The sequence below is a fragment of the Trichosurus vulpecula genome, chromosome 1, assembly GCF_011100635.1.
Source record: "Trichosurus vulpecula isolate mTriVul1 chromosome 1, mTriVul1.pri, whole genome shotgun sequence".
Lineage (NCBI taxonomy): Eukaryota > Metazoa > Chordata > Mammalia > Diprotodontia > Phalangeridae > Trichosurus > Trichosurus vulpecula.
The window spans coordinates 409,153,416-409,170,122 of NC_050573.1; the positions used below are offsets into that span (position 1 = coordinate 409,153,416).

The window sequence follows — 16,707 nt, forward strand, 5'->3', positions numbered from 1 at the left end:
TATCTAAAATAGGCAACACAGGTCAAAACCCAGCAGAATGTCATATTGTTCATGTAAGACAATTAGCCAAGCCCTGGTTGGTACTTCAGGCAACAGCAGTCATCAGTTTCCATCACTAATGCTGTTAGTTTTCATAGCTGAAATGTAATTGGCTAGAACATGTTACAATTTAGCCTTTCCTAGCTCTGCCTGGTCTTGTCTATGGCCTTCAGTATTTCTTTGCTTACTGTGTTATGTGGTTTAGCGTGAAAGTGAATTACCCAATTCATTTTTTCTCAACATTGGCTGCAATATCTAAGATGGCCTATTTAGAAAGTTCCAGCTGTGTAAACAAAGATTTCTTGGCTGGGGCAAAAGCATATAATTTAAACGACATTATCTCTTTCAACAGTTCCTTTGCTTAAATTCCAGGCAGTTCTGAGTAGGGGGCTCTCTATTCTCCAAACTAATTTTCTTCTCAATACTCAAACCTAGAAAGCTGGTACTCCTCTTCATCCTGTATTTCTTTTCACATAGTGTCCCTTCCCTACATCCCTTAAAACACTGTGGTACTGCTCCACTCTTTCCCTCTCCTTCCTCCCCCAAGCTCAAATTTATCCCCTCTTCTCTGACTGGAACTCTCCCACACTTGAACCAAGATGCAGGGTTCAGGTGAAGTGTGCTAATTCATGGTTCCTACTTTGAGACTGTCTCTGTTAGTAGTGGTTTTGCATGTTTAAAAAACTTTTCTAAATCAAATCTGAAAAGTTCATTCCCTAACTCCAACATCTGCCTAAATAGTGAAGAGATCTACCTCCCTTTCTAACCAAACATGCCTTAAGTTTGCCCTATGAAGCTGAACCACATAAGTGATCTGGGTCGTAAATAGTGAACGTGTTGAACAAACCAAGGTTACAGCAGGTCTGTTCCCTGGCAGGCAGGGAGGAAAGGGGGAAGAAGAGTGGAGGGCAGGGAGAGAAACCTGAGAGAATTCACCATCCCATCAAGTTTGCGGAATTTTCATTGTGCAAAAATCTCAACAGAATACCAGTCACCTCAAAAACAGAGCCCAAATGTCCAATTAAATGAGATTCTAACATAATATTGAGTCAAATGCATCTCTCTCATTTTCCTACCCCCATTTTGACTCCAAGAGATTCAGTCTGTTACAAACAGTAGAACACTGTTTGTGTCACTTCAGCTTTGGTCTTTTCAGGGAAGAGACCTGAAGATTAAAAGCTGTTGGGTGTGGAAAGTTCAGTCATGCTGTGATTGTTGGAAGCATTCAAGTTTAATGCTACCCTAAAATCTTTTTTTTCTCCTAATGGATTTACTTTTCAGCTTAGAAAAATAAGGAGGAAACAAAAGGCCCAAAGAAATAAAGGATTTTTAGAGGGAATCACTTGTTCTAGCTCAACTTGCATTTCAGGAAGGCAAAGACCACCAAACTCAAATATGCACCTATTTTTAAAGAGATTAATAGATTATAAAAAAAATCAGCTAAATTAAGGTGCTGGATCTTTTAACTCAGTAGGTAGAAAATCTCCTTCCCTGGACTTGCACTTTCATTGGACTCAACCTTCCTTCCCCCTCTCCAGGTCCTTTCCTCCTCTGCTTTCCCCTTTAATTGTAGTCTAGAACCCCGCTTTAGCTGGTACTCCTCTTCATCCTACATTTCTTCTTGCATAGTGTCCCTTCCCCACTTCCCTTAAAACACTGTGATACTGCTTCCTCCTTCTCCCCTCTTTCCCTTTCCTTCCTCCCCCAAGCTCAGGTTTATCCCCTCTTCTCTGCAACCTCTCCTCTAAGACACCTTCTGTCTATAACCACCTTGTCCTGATTCTTGGCATTTATAGAATTGGTTTTTTTTTCCTCTCAAGATCTTACTTTCTCCTACTCTATGCATCCTTCTCTCCAGTCACTTAAGGGGAGATTTTCAAAGCCAATTTAACAGTGCTCTCAGTCTTAGATCCCTCCAGTCGCCTCCAGAGTTTGCTAAATTGATCATTCCCTGTCCTCCAAAGGCTTCCTCTAGACTGGCTCCTTCTTCCCCACAGGGCAAAGTCTGTCCTTTCCTTAAACATAAAATTCCTTGACTTTGCCAATCCTTCAAGCTGTTATTTCTTCCTTTTCATTGCCAAACTCCTAGCCACCACTTCATCCCAGCTCACTGCTTGAGATTTGGCTTGACCCTTCTATATGACTAATTACTCTATCCAGAGGTTACCTATAATTCCTTAATTACTTAATGTGAAGACAGCTTTTGACATTTAACAACCACCTCTATCCATGGTTATTCTTTTCCCGGCAGTGCCCGGCACACTGTAGGTGCTTAGTAAATGGTTAATGATTAGCTCTTTTCTGGTTCTCCTCTTGACTGTATGACTCTCCTCTCCTGCATTTCCTTTGCTGAATCACCATCCATTTTCCATCCCTTTGATGTGGAAGTGAACACATTAATGTGCCATCATCTTCAACTCCTCTCTAACCATATGGCCACCACTCTAGTTCACTCTATCCTATATCATCTTCCTAATTTGTCTCCCTATTTTCCAATCTCTCTTCTCCCTCCATATATCCTCCCCAAATATTCTTCCCAATACAAGGACCCAACCACTGAACACCTCTCCTTTGTAAATCTCAGCTACTTGACTTGCACCTTTAAAATAAAAACACAATGTCCTTTGCTGGTAGTTAGGGTCCTCCACACCCTAGTTTCAATCTACCCTTTCAATTCCAATTCATATTGTTCCATTTAGATTTAGAACAATTCATATTGTTCCATTTAGATTTAGATTTAGATATTGTTCCAGATTAGATTTATGGCTGTTCCCCAAACTTGAACTTCTACCTATCCCCTCAGGGTCTTTTCCATATACTCTCCTCCTCTTCCTTTTTCTCTTTCAGTTTCTTACTTTCCTTCTTCAAAGCTTTCAATGATTCCATCCTTTCCTTCTTTGTACTTTTTCCCTTCTCAGACTACTTTGTGTAGTTCTACTTATTTTTGCACAGCTTGTATTTTCTAGCAGACTATATAAGCTGGGGGGTTGGGGTGTTTCATTTTTTTGCATCGAGCACCTTAAACAAATCCCTACTACTCCACGTAGTTTGTTGTGGAGTCGTTTTTCAGCTGTATCCCACTCTTCATAACCCCATTTTGTGGCTTCCTTGGCAAAGATACTGGAGTGGTTTGCCATTTTACAATGAGGAACTGAAGCAAACAAGGTTAAGTGACTTGCCCAGGGTTACACAGCTACTAAGTATCTGAGGCCAGATTTGAACTCAGACGATGGGTCTTCGTGATTCCAAATCCAGTGCTGTATCCACTATGCCAACCTAGACACCCCAACCATGTGCAACTGAACTACAACTTCAATCTATCATCAAGATTTCTGGGTAAAACCAACAAATTCTTCATGCTACTTTCCCCTCAAAAACTAGAAACATTTTGTTAATTACATTATCATAGCAACTTCCACAATGATGGTAGTGAAAAAAAGATTTGTTTTCTTTTATTAAAAAATTACTTAGTACTGTGAGTTGGGCTGTACTTCTTATAAACATCAACATAGAACCAAAGAAACTCACAAAAAGCTTTTGTGGTTGTCACTTTCGGTATAGAAAAATCAACCTAAATCCAACTTCTAGAAGCACTTCACAGTGAGGAAGTTAAATGAAATCTCATGCCCCCAAATAAGGACTAAAGCAGGATACAGAGGGTGATTTGGTTGATGATGGGTGTAAGATTTCAAAGACTAAGTTTGGTCTTGTGCCTTAAAATGACTTCTCTTTCCATGGGCCTTCTCTGAAAAGCCATTTGCTATCTGTACTTGTCACCAAGTAAGCTCTGTTGCCCAATGGCCACTTGTTTTATATACAAGTCACAAGTAGCAAACCTGACATGAAAGGTTTCAAATAAAAGTTTCAAAATGAGCTTTTAAAAATTTCTTTCTGAGGTCAGCCTAGTTGTCCTTTAAATAGGTATCAAATTTATTCTGAAGAGTAAGCCAAAACAAGCCCAAATATGGTAAATGCAACAGAATTAACCTTTAAGGAATCAAGTATGATTTTAATGCTGGAAGAAGCACGAGGAAACTGGAACTCAGAGAGATCAAGAGATTTGTTGAGTTTGAGTATCTGAGTTAAAGAAATTAAAATGATTGCTACAAGACCAAAAATTAACAAGTTACCAATTCAAATCGGCAGCCACAAAATAGTTATTTAGAAATGTAGCTAGCTACTACATTTACCTAAATTATCTGATGTTTATTGCTATTTACCCACTTCACTAACCAGTTTCTTATATTTTTAAAGAAGTTTTTCATTGCTTTAAATAAAATGAAGTCTGGATAATAATAAGTATGATTAACACGTGACCAGGTGTGAATTCTCATTTATCAAAAACAAAAGGATGCTCCTTAGCATATTATTTCTTGATAGAATAAAAAGACCTTCATATGTTTGAAATTTCTCTTAAAACTTTATTTCAAAGTTATTCACCTCATCCTTAATGAAGTGTAGAGAGTTAATATTCTGTGCCAGTGGTTTAATAGGTCTGTCCATTGCCGGCAATGAACTTTCATTCACCCAATTCTCTTGGCACCCAGAAGTTAAATTATTCTTTCCAGAACATTTCTAACTCCCAACACTTGCAAAAGCACTGCATGCACCATTTCCCCATCAATCTTTAAATCAGAACTTACATCATTAATCTACATCAGCAGGTATTAAAATGAAGTTATTTCAACTTGCTTTTGACTGTACAAATCAAAAAAGAAAAACTACTAGTTAATATTAGACAAGAATAATTTACAAACACATTACGCATTACCTTGTAATCTGAAACATTACATTTCATGTCGTTTGTGCAAGTTTGTGATAACTGAAACTTCACAGAATTTAATAAAATAAGGTATTAAAAATTAGTTCTGTACATTAGTTCCAACTACCTCTGTATTTCTGTAACCTAATAAGGCTCATGTTGTAGTTCAGCACCAAGCGGGCCTACATAACTGTCCAATAAGTCTTTTTGTTCATTCTGACATATTGTTTGTTCTATGACATTTTTCCTTTGTGGGATACATAGTTTTCTAAGTGAAAGTCTGAAAGAAAGCTTCACAAATCAGATTGCATGACAGTGACAGAGAATTCTGAATTCTCTTTTTTCAAGGGCTAGGAAAACACTTGGGTCACATCAACAATTTTACTTTTGACAAAAAAATCATGGATTTAGATTGTCAGTTTCTGAAGTTGTCTGTAATACTGAAAAGTAACTCGAGTAATGTTTAAAATTGGTACCTTCTCCCCTTTTATTCAAGTTAACAATGAAGGTCATGCTTGTAGAAGGTACTTTTCTAGCAAACTGCATGCCCCAAGTTAAAATACAGTACAAAGAACTGTAACAGCATAAGCCTCCTTATGGATCTCAAGCACTATTCAAAACTGATGACCAAAGCTGGCACAGAGACAAGAACTGCTTCTACCAAAGGGTGCTACATGTCACAAGCGTCCTCTCCAGAAGGAGCTTGTTCAAGACCACTATTCTTTAGTTCACAAAGGCCATTATCCTGATTTCTGGTCACTTACTGGGGCTTCAAATAGATCAATAGTATTACTTCCTTAAAACTTCCATTTTCTACCTCAGTGAAATACTTATAAAATTTAGAAAAGGGACACTTCTGGTTTACCCATTTTCATAGGGCTTATGTAAACCACATTTAAAAAAATCCCTCAAGTTTTATTTCAAAAACCAAAGGCGCTTTTAGCAGTCTTGCTTAATGCTGTCTAAAAATATTTATATATTAAAAAATTGAAGGTTGTCTAGTGACATCTCCATTTTCATCTGCACTCGATTCACATGACCACATCAAAAGCTGAACTTCATGCTTACTAACAGTTGAAGAGGTATGAAGGTTTACAGAGCCCTTAACATCATTCGAAATACATTCATGCTATTTTAGTGTTATGTAATCACAACAGGAAGCATGTCAGCAAAATGAACTAAACAAAGACTTTCAGAAGTACACAATAGTTTCCAGGTTCCAAGTAAGACACATCAAAATTTAGGCAATATGTAATCCCTTTAAGTTTTTCCCAGATGTCCCATTCTCCCCTTCCCCACACTCCCCCACCCCCTCCCCACACTGGAGTCTTCCACCTCACAGAGGTAACTCAGTGCTCTCCATTACTAATGGTAGCTGCTTCAGGTTCTGCTGTTGTTGCAGGGAGCCTTGGCACTTTCTTAGCAGGGCTAGGAATATGCTTTTAAAAAGAAAAAAGAAAAATCAGCTTTTGCAAACACATCTGAATGCAAGATAACCTAGCAAATGCTTTACCTTTCAGATACTAATTTTGCAGGTTTTTATGCTAATAAACCAAACACGTATACCTATACTTTATTTGTGTTCCAAGACCAACTCTTTCTCTCTTTTTTAAAACAACAAAAGCTACCAAGTCTTATGATTCTGAAATGGTTTCTCAGTACTTCAAATGTTTCATCCTGGATATTTGCAGTATTTTTTCTATAACAATAGGAGTTCTGGATTGTGGCTATAACATTTCTGGGAATTTTCTTTTTCAGGTTTCTTTCAGGAAGAGATTGTGGGTGCTATCTCCACTTTGCCCTGTCATTTTAATAGAACGGGGTATTTTTCATTTACAATTTCTTGAAATAACAGTATACAGGCTTAAAAAAAAGAGCAAGAAACAAAGCACTCTAAAGTTTAAAGGATCAGAACCAGGACTTACTTAGAAATAGAGATCATGGGTTTAATCTCATAGAGAAAATCCCTAAGTGCTCACTTAGATAGACCTCAGATTCTGTCTTCTCCTTATTCCCAGATAGTTTAGATTTGAGAAGAGAAGTAATTTTGGAGGTCATACAACAGAGAAGGTAAATCCTAGCCGGGGTGGGGAACCTGCAGCCTCGAGGCCACGTGTGGCCCTCTAGGTCCTCAAGTGCAGGCCTTTGACCGAATCCAAACTTCACAGAACAAATCTCCTTAATAAAAGGATTTGTTCTGTAAAACCTGGACTCAGTCAAAGGGCCACACTTGAGGACGTACAGGACCCCATGTGGCCTTGAGGCCGCAGGTTCCCCACCCCGGCCTAGGTTCTAGAGAGGTGGAAAGACAAATATCCCTTATGAGCCCCTTAACTTTTTTCCCCTTCCCTTATGACCATCCCAAAGGTATTCATGCCTTAGGGTAGTGGCAATAACCCTTACCTCAGCTGCTATGCTCGAATGTACAAGCCCAGCTCCTGCATCCAGAGTGCCATCATTTGGAGAGGGACGACGAGCATAAGTCCTTCGGTGCTTTTCATCCACTCTAACTAAGTACCAAGTTCCTTCAAAAAGAGCATCCACTGAACCTTGGGGAATGTAGTTAACTACCAAAGGGGACACAAAATTAAGAAATATTAATAAAAACCATTTTACTAGGTGATTCTCAATCTTAAATAGTACTATCATGTAGCAGCTCTCTGCTACTTCTTATCAATTAGCTGATTTTCAGATAAATTAGAAAAGCGCATTCTGCCAAGCTGTTTTTTGTTCTGTAAAAATCCTTACCCAAATGATGAGTTTCTTCTCGGAGCTTCATATTTTCAGCAAAGACATCTGGTGCAACACAGGTCCTTGAGTCAAGTCTTGTTTTCAGATCACATAAACTCATTGTTATTTTATCCAGGGCAGATCCTGCAACAAAAAATTATTACCATTAATAAATCACTCAACAAGAATTACTCCCTGGCCTACTTTTAAGTTTTGGTCTAAATTTTCCCCTTACTACCCCACACATTCCTAAAGTGCCTCTGTGGCAAATGAATGTATTCAAATTAGTTGTACATACATGGATACCTACACATGTTAAATCATCTGCATAAGTCAGGTAACACATTCTCAAAGTCAAACAAAATATTTTTGGAGGTTATTCACACCATGAGAGCCTACCATTAATGCAGAGCTAAGAGATTATTATAGTTAAGGATGCTCATTCAGCAGCCCTGCTTGGGAACACTGGGCCTTCCCCCAGGATAAGCTGATCACATGACATCTCATCACCATGCTGACTCGGTTTTTGATACTCAATATCTTTCAGCTGCCTCTCCCAGATTAGAGGGCTTGAACTGACTTGAAAAGACAGCAGAGATACAGTTGGCCACTATCATATCACTCTCTAGAAAGCTAAGGAAAAATGAATCAAACTATTTCTCAAAGGCAGTTAAATGCTGGAAGGCATATAAGCAGCTAGGTAGGAACTAGTACACCAAAGGTGTCAAACATGCAACCTGTGGCATGGCCATATCGCAGCCAGCAAGAGTCAGACCTGAACTGGATGAAAAAGTAATTAGGAAATATTTAACCAAATATACGTGTGTGTACATATATATGTGTGTGTGTATATGTATGTGTGTGTGTATGTATATATGTATATGTGTGTGTGCGTGTGTGTATGTACACACAACAAAACAGATGTTAATTTGTGGTCTTCTAAGCCAAGATACAACCTGCAGAAATCCTTATGTTGCACACAGTATTTGTACTGTATAATAAAAATTTGTAAAGAAAAAGATCAAGACAAAAATAGAAAAAAGGGTATGTAGGGGTGGCACATGATTCCAATAGTACCCTCTTGCCTAGACTAGATAAAAACTCTGCTGTTGTCCTACTTTATCCTCACATGCGCCATCTTAATGCCATCCACTGCTTCAGCAAACAATTTAAGTGGACAAGTGTTTTTCCAAACTAAGTGAACCTTATACATAGCAGGAGAAATTTTTTAAATGAATTGAACACTTACCAGGAGTAGCATCTTGTGTAACTTTAAGAGAGTATAATGTAGCAGCAAAACCAGACCCGTAGGAAAAGACTCCAATCCTTTGCCCTGCCAACTGCTGAGGTGTGTATCTATATAGATGAAAGAAAACTGTTAGCAAAATCACACAATTGTCCTCAAACCCAGATAAACGGGAGTAAAAACTATGGGGCAAAATTTTCATATCCATTATGGATTGAAATTAATGTTGTAATATCAGGGCAAACAAGTTGGAAATGAAGTTTTCTAATTCTGGCTCCTAAAAATCTAAATACTCATTGCCACAAAGCTAAGTAAGACTAAGTAAATTACACTTTAAAAATCAGTTGTGTCATTGTCTGGCAAGCTACTACACTCAATAAAGGCCAAGAATGAATGAGTCAGAAAAGCAGGTATGGGGTGTTGCCTGTATATGATCACAAGTGTTTCAGAATGTATCATAGTTTAAGACTATGCAGAATTCAATCTTTTGTTGTGCCAAAATTAAAGCAGCACAGACAGCTAGCTGAGTTTGTATTTCAGGCTCTTCTTACTCTGATAGCCTGTTTTCCAGATGTCACCCACACCAATCTTTTATGCCTTCTAATTGACTACCATTTGATTAGAGGAATTTTTTTTTCCCAAATGAAAAAATTCACCCAGTTCAACTTCGAAAATTAGGTAAGGAATTATCATTCTGAATCAATTCGAACTAAATTCCCTTTAAGCTCCTAAGGACAAGATTAGGCTTATATGTACTGATAATTTCTTTTATTCCATGACATACAACCTCGTTATTCTATATCCAACATGGTCACTTTAGTTCACTGCTTCTATGCCCAAGAGTTTACAAGGACTCTAACTAAGCTGTTCAGTAGATATATCCAGATTTCAGACAATAAAATGTCTAAAGACAGGAATGGAAAATATATGTAGCTTTTCTGAGGACAACAAAGAAGCAAGGGCATATGGCCTTTTAACATAACTGGTCATCCTGGATTTAGGCATGAGTGCAATTTTTAAACTAGAATTTATGCTTACTGTGCTAGGACAGAGGCAAGGCAGCCATAAACTGAAGGTGTATACATGTTTCCATTCTGATTGGATACAAGCAAAGATGCTTTGGTTTTCTGGTTAAAGAGATCAGCACTGGCCTTCATAAATGCCTTTTCCACATCTCTATCAAAGTAGGTATCTTCAAGTTTAACATCCCTATAAAAAAAGCAAAGTTTAGAAACAAATAGTTATATTAAAATACAAATTCTCAGAAAAATATTTTAGAAAATGGGTCTGACTAAAACTCAATAAACTTAGCTTTTCTCCTTTTAACTCAGTCAACAAAGCATTTATTGGAAATGTGTGCTATGTTCTAGCAATGTAGCAGATGCTATGGAGTTTAGGGTTTAGTCAGGGAGATAAGACATATGAAACAATTAGAGAATAAATGATTAACTGTGTGGTACCAGCTACAAATATAATTGGAATTCAGCAGCAACAACAAAAAACCAGCATGATCTGGAAAACTCAGAAATGCTCACGTTGGAAAGTGAGATATGAGATGTGCCTCAAACCATGGGTAGAACCTAGGGGGAGTGAAGAAAGCATTCCAAGTGGAAAGGATATTTTGAACAAAAGGCAAAGTGTACAATAAGGAATAGTTAAGAATTGAAATTGGGTGGAAAGCTAGACCATGGAAGGCTTTAAGGTCAGGTGGAAGAGGTTAGTCCTGATGTAGCAGCAAAAGAGAGAGTCACTTTGGGTTTCTTATCAAGAAAAGAAATAATGGAAACTGTAAAGGAGATCATTCTGGCATCAGTGCACAAGATGAAGAGAAGGGGATGGGGGACACATCTGGAAGACTATTGTAGTTGACAGTTGGAATGGAGCAGAAGGGGCGTATTTGCCAACAAGTTACATGAGAACAGATCACAATCTCTGTATCTCAGTTTCTTCATCAAAGGGAACAGGTCTCAGCGATTCTCTATCTTCTCTAAGTTCTATCATCCTATGATTTCCTCTTATATGGGGGACTACCAGAGATGACACAGAGTTCTAAAAGAGTAGGTTGGAAGGACAGTAATACTGCTGACAAATGGGGTACTTGAGAAACCAAGTCTGTTTTTGTTTGAGAAAATGGAGGAGGTGGGAGTAAAGGACTGAAGATTGTTTTGGGATGTGATGAAATCTGAGATGATCTCAGAATATCCAAATCAAGATGTCTTTTAGACAACTGGAAACACAGGACTCAAGTCCAGGTGAGAAGTCAAGGCTAGAAGTAGTGATTTGGGAGTCATTTACAAAAGCAACAGAAAAGCAGAAAAATAAGAAAAAAGCCTCGAGGATTAAATGAGCTCTTGACAAGAATAACTGACAAAGGAGACACAAAGAAACAACAACAAAAAAAAGATGAGAATGCTCTCCACTTCCCAAAAAGATAATGGGTATCTTGTCAAAGTCAGAGAGGATTTGAGGCCATGCCACCAGCTCTAATAAGAAGTCATTATTAGCCACTTAAGGATTTTTGAATAGTTAAAGTAAAATAGATGAAAATGGGGTTAAGAAAATATATGAAAGGAGAAGCTGAACAAGTTGTGGTATGTGAAAATAAGAGAATATTATTGTACCACAAGAAATGACAAATATGAACACAAAAATACGGTAAAATATACAAAGTGATGCAGAGATAAAAAAAGCAGAATTAGAAACCTAGTACTGGAACATATTCTGAAGCTATAAATGCTCTACTGTAAAAGAAAAAAAAGTGATAACTCGTCTTACCCAAAGGCTTCCAGGCCACTGTATGTGCCACTTTTGTCTCTGTTTTGGTCACTGAGGAAGTCACTCAGCAACAACCGAGCTAGAGACTTCTGAACCAGTTTACAGTATGGTGAATGAAAAATCATGAAGCCAAAGTCATTCAAGGTAAAATCTCTATCACTTCCTTCTGAAACAGAGAAATGGTCCAAGAAAAGTATAAAATTGAGATGTCACTAATTCTTAGATTTTGGCTAATACAGCAGGGACTTGGTCTCAGTTTTGTTTTTAGCCACACAGCAACTAGCAACACTACGAAATATTTATCTTAGGATTTAGATGCACCCAATTAGAGGTGCTCGTTAAACATCAGGCCTCTAAAAGCATATTAAGAACAAAATGCATCATGATTTCTATCATATTGCTCAATGTCCAAGAAGTGCTTTTTTCTACATACTGTAAGGAGTAGTCAACCTAATCACTGTATGTACTGCTGTTCCACTGCAATTAAACAACAAAAAACCCCATATGTCCCTCTTAAATTATTCAGTCAAATAGAAAAGGGGGAAGGAGTGTTAGTGTCTCATGCAATGCTCTATATTATCAAAGAATATCTGATTCTAGAAATCCAGATAGTATGGTATCATTTCAGATAATCATGTATTTTCTGGCCCCAAAATCATATTTATTGTTGCGCCACAACAGGTAGACAAACCCAATAAGAATGAAACATACCTTTCTGCCATTTGGCACGAATCTTATTTCGATAGACAGCATAGCAGCGATCTAATGCACTAAGGTAGCACTGTATAGATAGTTTACCATCAACTACGGGATATTCAGATAGCATATCAGGCTTATAAAAGTCATAGGCATGTTGCATGTGTGTCCCACGAAGTCCTGAGAGACAAGTAAAATGACATCTATTTCTGCTTCTCATAAAATGTTTTAATTTTTATGTTTTAAGAGACAGTCTACCAACAAGAGACTTTCTTTAATCAGCTGGACAATGCTAGCACTGCCCCGCCACCCTAGTATGTATATGAATCTTGATACAAACCCTATGTAGTGTATAACTACTCCCAAGAATTGGACCAAATATTCACTTTGTAGTATATTTATTTATTCATAAGATGAAAATCTGCCCCACTTGAAAGAAGTCAAGTCAGCAAGCATTTACTAAGCTCCTACTATGTGCCTAAGCACTGAATATCTAATTGAGAGGTAACATCAAGGAGAATTCAGACTTCATTTAGCACAGTTCTTAGTGCATAGTAAGCACTTAATAAATGCTTTCCCATTCATTTAAAGGAAATGAGATCATCATAACCATTAACATTTAGGCACAAGAGCATTATAACTTAAACATCCACTAGTATACAAATATGTCTCAGCTTCTAACCACTACAAAAGTTAAGGTCCCCGCCACCTCCAATAGACTCACCTCGCTCTAAAATTAAAGGTGCATTTGGGCCAATTAACATAGCCACAGCTCCAGCTCCACCTGTTGGTCTAGCATTTCCTGTGGCATATACAGCAATATCTCCAGCAACTACCAGAGCATAACGTCCTGTGATACAATTTTTAAAAGTTAACTTCAAAGATGATCAGTATCACAAAGCTACATGCATTTCAACCCATCTACTCTCTACCTTAAGAAAATAAAAGTTTCATAAAGAAGTCGTGAAAGAAACAAAAAATTTTACTGCCAAAACCTTTAAATTACCAATTTGTCCAAATGAATAAAGATAAACTACACAAGCCACATGAGCTAAAAGTTTGTAGTAATCACTCATAATATACTAAAACAGTAAGAGATAAAATATCTTGCAGGCAGTTTTTCTATAAAAAAGTAGCATTGCCTATTTGCCAAATACAAAGAGTTTTTCTAGCTAAGAGACACATAACATACCATCCCAGGAACTAGATTCGATCCAGTTGACAGCATTGAAGACTGCAGCAGTGCCTCCATAGCATGCATTGGTTGTATCAATTCCTTCTATATCTGTATTTCCCGATTCTTCAAATAGTTGCATTAAATTTGTCTTCACTGACTTGGACTTATCGATGATTGTCTCTGTTCCAACTTCTAGCCTTCCAATGCAATCATAGGAAAGATTGTTTCTCTCCATGAGATTCTGTACCACAGTCAAGCACAGCGAGTTGATATCCTCTCTATCTGTACAGAAACCCATTTTGGCCTGGCCCAAACCAATGGTATACTTTCCAGCATCAACACCATCATACTTTTCCAACTCTGCTTGATCGACATATTGAGAAGGAAAATAGATCTCCAGGGCAACGACTCCCACATCTTTTGGCCAGCAGGCTTCTGCATTCAAAGGGAGGGACCCAGGCATGGTGAAAGAGCTTAAAGAGGGGGAAAGAAATAACAGTCTGGCTTTAGTAACTTGTAGCCTAATTTCCAAATAAATACACAAACCTAAGAAACTAATATGTTAACCATTTTAAAAACTGTTTAATCTTAGTAATTTTCATTCAGTAGTTTATTTTAAATATTGTGAAAGAAGCAACTATTTATGTGAAAAATTCTATTATTTAGAACAAATACTATCTACGCAAGCTACTGTAAATCTGGGGAATCCTTGGAATTACATTTCTAAAGCTTGCCTAGCAGAACGTTTACTATGCCATAAAGAAATGAAGGGATCACCAAGACCTCTTACGGTAAGTCAATGATCAATTTATTCCCAATCATAAAATGAAATGTAGCTATGTTAGAGTAAGAGTTCAGTCCTATTCTAGACAGGAGTAGTCTGTTTCTATTGTTTATTGTTAACAACAACAGCACAAATTCATGCTCGATCAAAACAACTCACATTTTATGGAACTCAGAAGTCTACTGATGAGCACTGTTTTGAGGATGAGTTAATTAATTAACTGGCTCTGTTCTAAGTAAGACCCCATTGCTGGTGATGTTATAAAAATTTTCTTCACCAGAGCTAAAAATATCAATGAGAATTAAAAAAAATACATCTTATAGGATAGCTCACAAGATTCAAGTAAAAAAACAATCTCTGACATCTTTTCTACCTATGTTAACACTGCAAAACCCTCAAGTGCCTTCTGAATTTAGTTACAGGCAAAGTAACATTCAACATTATTCTAATTCTTTCAAAACTATCCATTAATGTTAAGTAACATGTCAATTCTTCATTAACCAGGACATTCAATTAACAAGAAAATTCCCCAATGGCAAACAGTAGTTTATTGTAACATAGAAATCAGCTATTTATCACTATTCTGCCAGATTTCCACTTGGTTCCAGAACTTCATGCCACACTGGTGCCACATTCTTCCAGCCACTCTAGACTTACTGGTTTTTTTATAGTACAATTTTGAGAAAGTCATTTAAGGCTTCTAGATCTCAGTTCCCTCATTTGTAAAATGAAAGGGTAGGTCCTAACACCTAGCCAGAGTAACAGGACTACATGACCTGCAGCAGCACATTGCTGGGTGCCTGCTGCCCAGGTAACAGAACGCCAGTCCAGTATGGATAGAGGTTGCTCTGGTACAGTGCTTGTCTTTTGCAAACCTATAGCATTTATTGTCTGTCCCACTATAATCTTCTATTGATTCATTTCATCCTTTGTATTGTTTAGCTCTTCCTGTGTATATGCAGTGTCTTTTCAGCTAGATGATAAGCTTCTGGAAAGCTGTGAAACCTAGTACTCTCCTACTTTGCACCTAAGCACAGTACCAGTGCAGAGGTCCTACAATGCACTCACAGTGGGACTTCACCGCTATGTGGCTAGCCAGTTCCACCATTGGGTGGCTTTAATGATACAGAAAGGGTTTTTAAAATTAGCAGATATCAATCTTCCTAATTTTCAATGTAATTCTGCCCTCTAAGCAAACACAAAACAAGATTTCTCCCTTTTCTATACTTTAGCCCAACAACTATTCATTCCCTTTTATTTCTTTGCATACCCTTTCCAAGTCAATTCCTTCTACTTTTCCTATAACATGCTGCATAAAGTCAGAAGTACCTTCACAATCATGGTACCCCTCCATGGGATGGGATGTGTTCTACTGTGAAAATGCCTTTCTAAACTCTGGTACTCAAACTTCTAGATAAGATACTCAAAATGTATATGGTGAATGCAGAGCACAGGGTATCTGGATCTTCCTTGTTTTCAACATTTACATTTTAAAAAATAGAGTTAAGGAGCCACATGACTTTCTGGTCTGGACCAGGTCAATCCTGGACCACACTCAGAATAAATGAAGATGCAGATCTACCTTGTCTCTGACTTGCAGTCTTAAGAGAGTTGCCTAAGGCACTGAGGGGTTTAGTGATTTGACCATTCCTGGTCACTCAGCAAACATGTGATAATGTACTTAAACTCAGGTCTTTAATGACTTCAGGCTGCATTGTCTCTCTAAACTATGGTTAACTAGCTAAAATAACTTTTTTAAAAAAATATAAGCCACTATCAAATTTGGTCTTCCCCCTCCTCCACCACACACATTCCTCGCTTCCTGTATGAAGTGTCTATAATACTAGCAAGCATTTATATTGTGTTTACTACGGACCAGAGACTGTAATAAGAGCTTTCCAAATATTATCTCATTTGATTCTCACAATAAAGGTCTAAGGTAGATGCTATTATTATCTTCGTTTTATAGTGGAGGAAACTGGGGCAAACAGAGGTTAAGTGACTTGCCCACAGTCATGCAGCTAGTGTCCAAGGCTGGATTTGAACTTGGGTATTCCTGAAAACAGGACCAACACTCTATTCACTGTACCATGTAGCTGCCTAGAAAAAGTGACATTTCAAAAATAACTTAATCCCACCATTTCCCTCTGCTGGTTTTGTGCCATTGCATGTGAATGTGGAAGACACATCTCTTTCTATCAGAAACCCCTATCTTCAAGCTGCTGAAAATCTAAGTGTACAGACCCTATGTATAACATAATGCTAGAGAACCACCCCCACCCACCTTTCAGACCATGATAGACACTCTTCAGTATGACTGGTAATCAGCTACAAATCTATCCAACAACATAGCCGATAACTTCATAGAAAAAGTATAAAGTTCTACAGCTTGAGGCTTTAACGAGTACTTTGCTGGCAACAACTACCTCATGCGATTTCAAACTATTTATTACAATTATTTGATGAAAATGGCAAGTGAAATGTCCTTGAGGAAACAA

At 37.7% G+C, this 16,707-nt stretch overlaps 1 protein-coding gene across 3 annotated transcripts in view; it reads right to left on the reverse strand.

The window, feature by feature from the left end:
- Positions 1 to 4,435: 4,435 nt before the first annotated feature.
- Positions 4,436 to 16,707, reverse strand: part of HMGCS1 (3-hydroxy-3-methylglutaryl-CoA synthase 1) — a 28,464-nt gene continuing 16,192 nt past the window's right edge. For all 3 annotated transcript variants that reach the window (XM_036759610.1, XM_036759627.1, XM_036759619.1), the window contains 9 exons: positions 13,441 to 13,898; positions 12,973 to 13,098; positions 12,264 to 12,428; positions 11,553 to 11,718; positions 9,816 to 9,986; positions 8,781 to 8,887; positions 7,550 to 7,675; positions 7,205 to 7,368; positions 4,436 to 6,240 (listed from right to left, as the gene is read on the reverse strand). In XM_036759610.1, the coding sequence (XP_036615505.1) occupies positions 6,151 to 6,240; positions 7,205 to 7,368; positions 7,550 to 7,675; positions 8,781 to 8,887; positions 9,816 to 9,986; positions 11,553 to 11,718; positions 12,264 to 12,428; positions 12,973 to 13,098; positions 13,441 to 13,888 (1,563 nt within the window). In that variant the 5' untranslated portion in view covers positions 13,889 to 13,898 and the 3' untranslated portion in view covers positions 4,436 to 6,150. The remainder of the gene's footprint in view (positions 6,241 to 7,204; positions 7,369 to 7,549; positions 7,676 to 8,780; positions 8,888 to 9,815; positions 9,987 to 11,552; positions 11,719 to 12,263; positions 12,429 to 12,972; positions 13,099 to 13,440; positions 13,899 to 16,707) is intronic.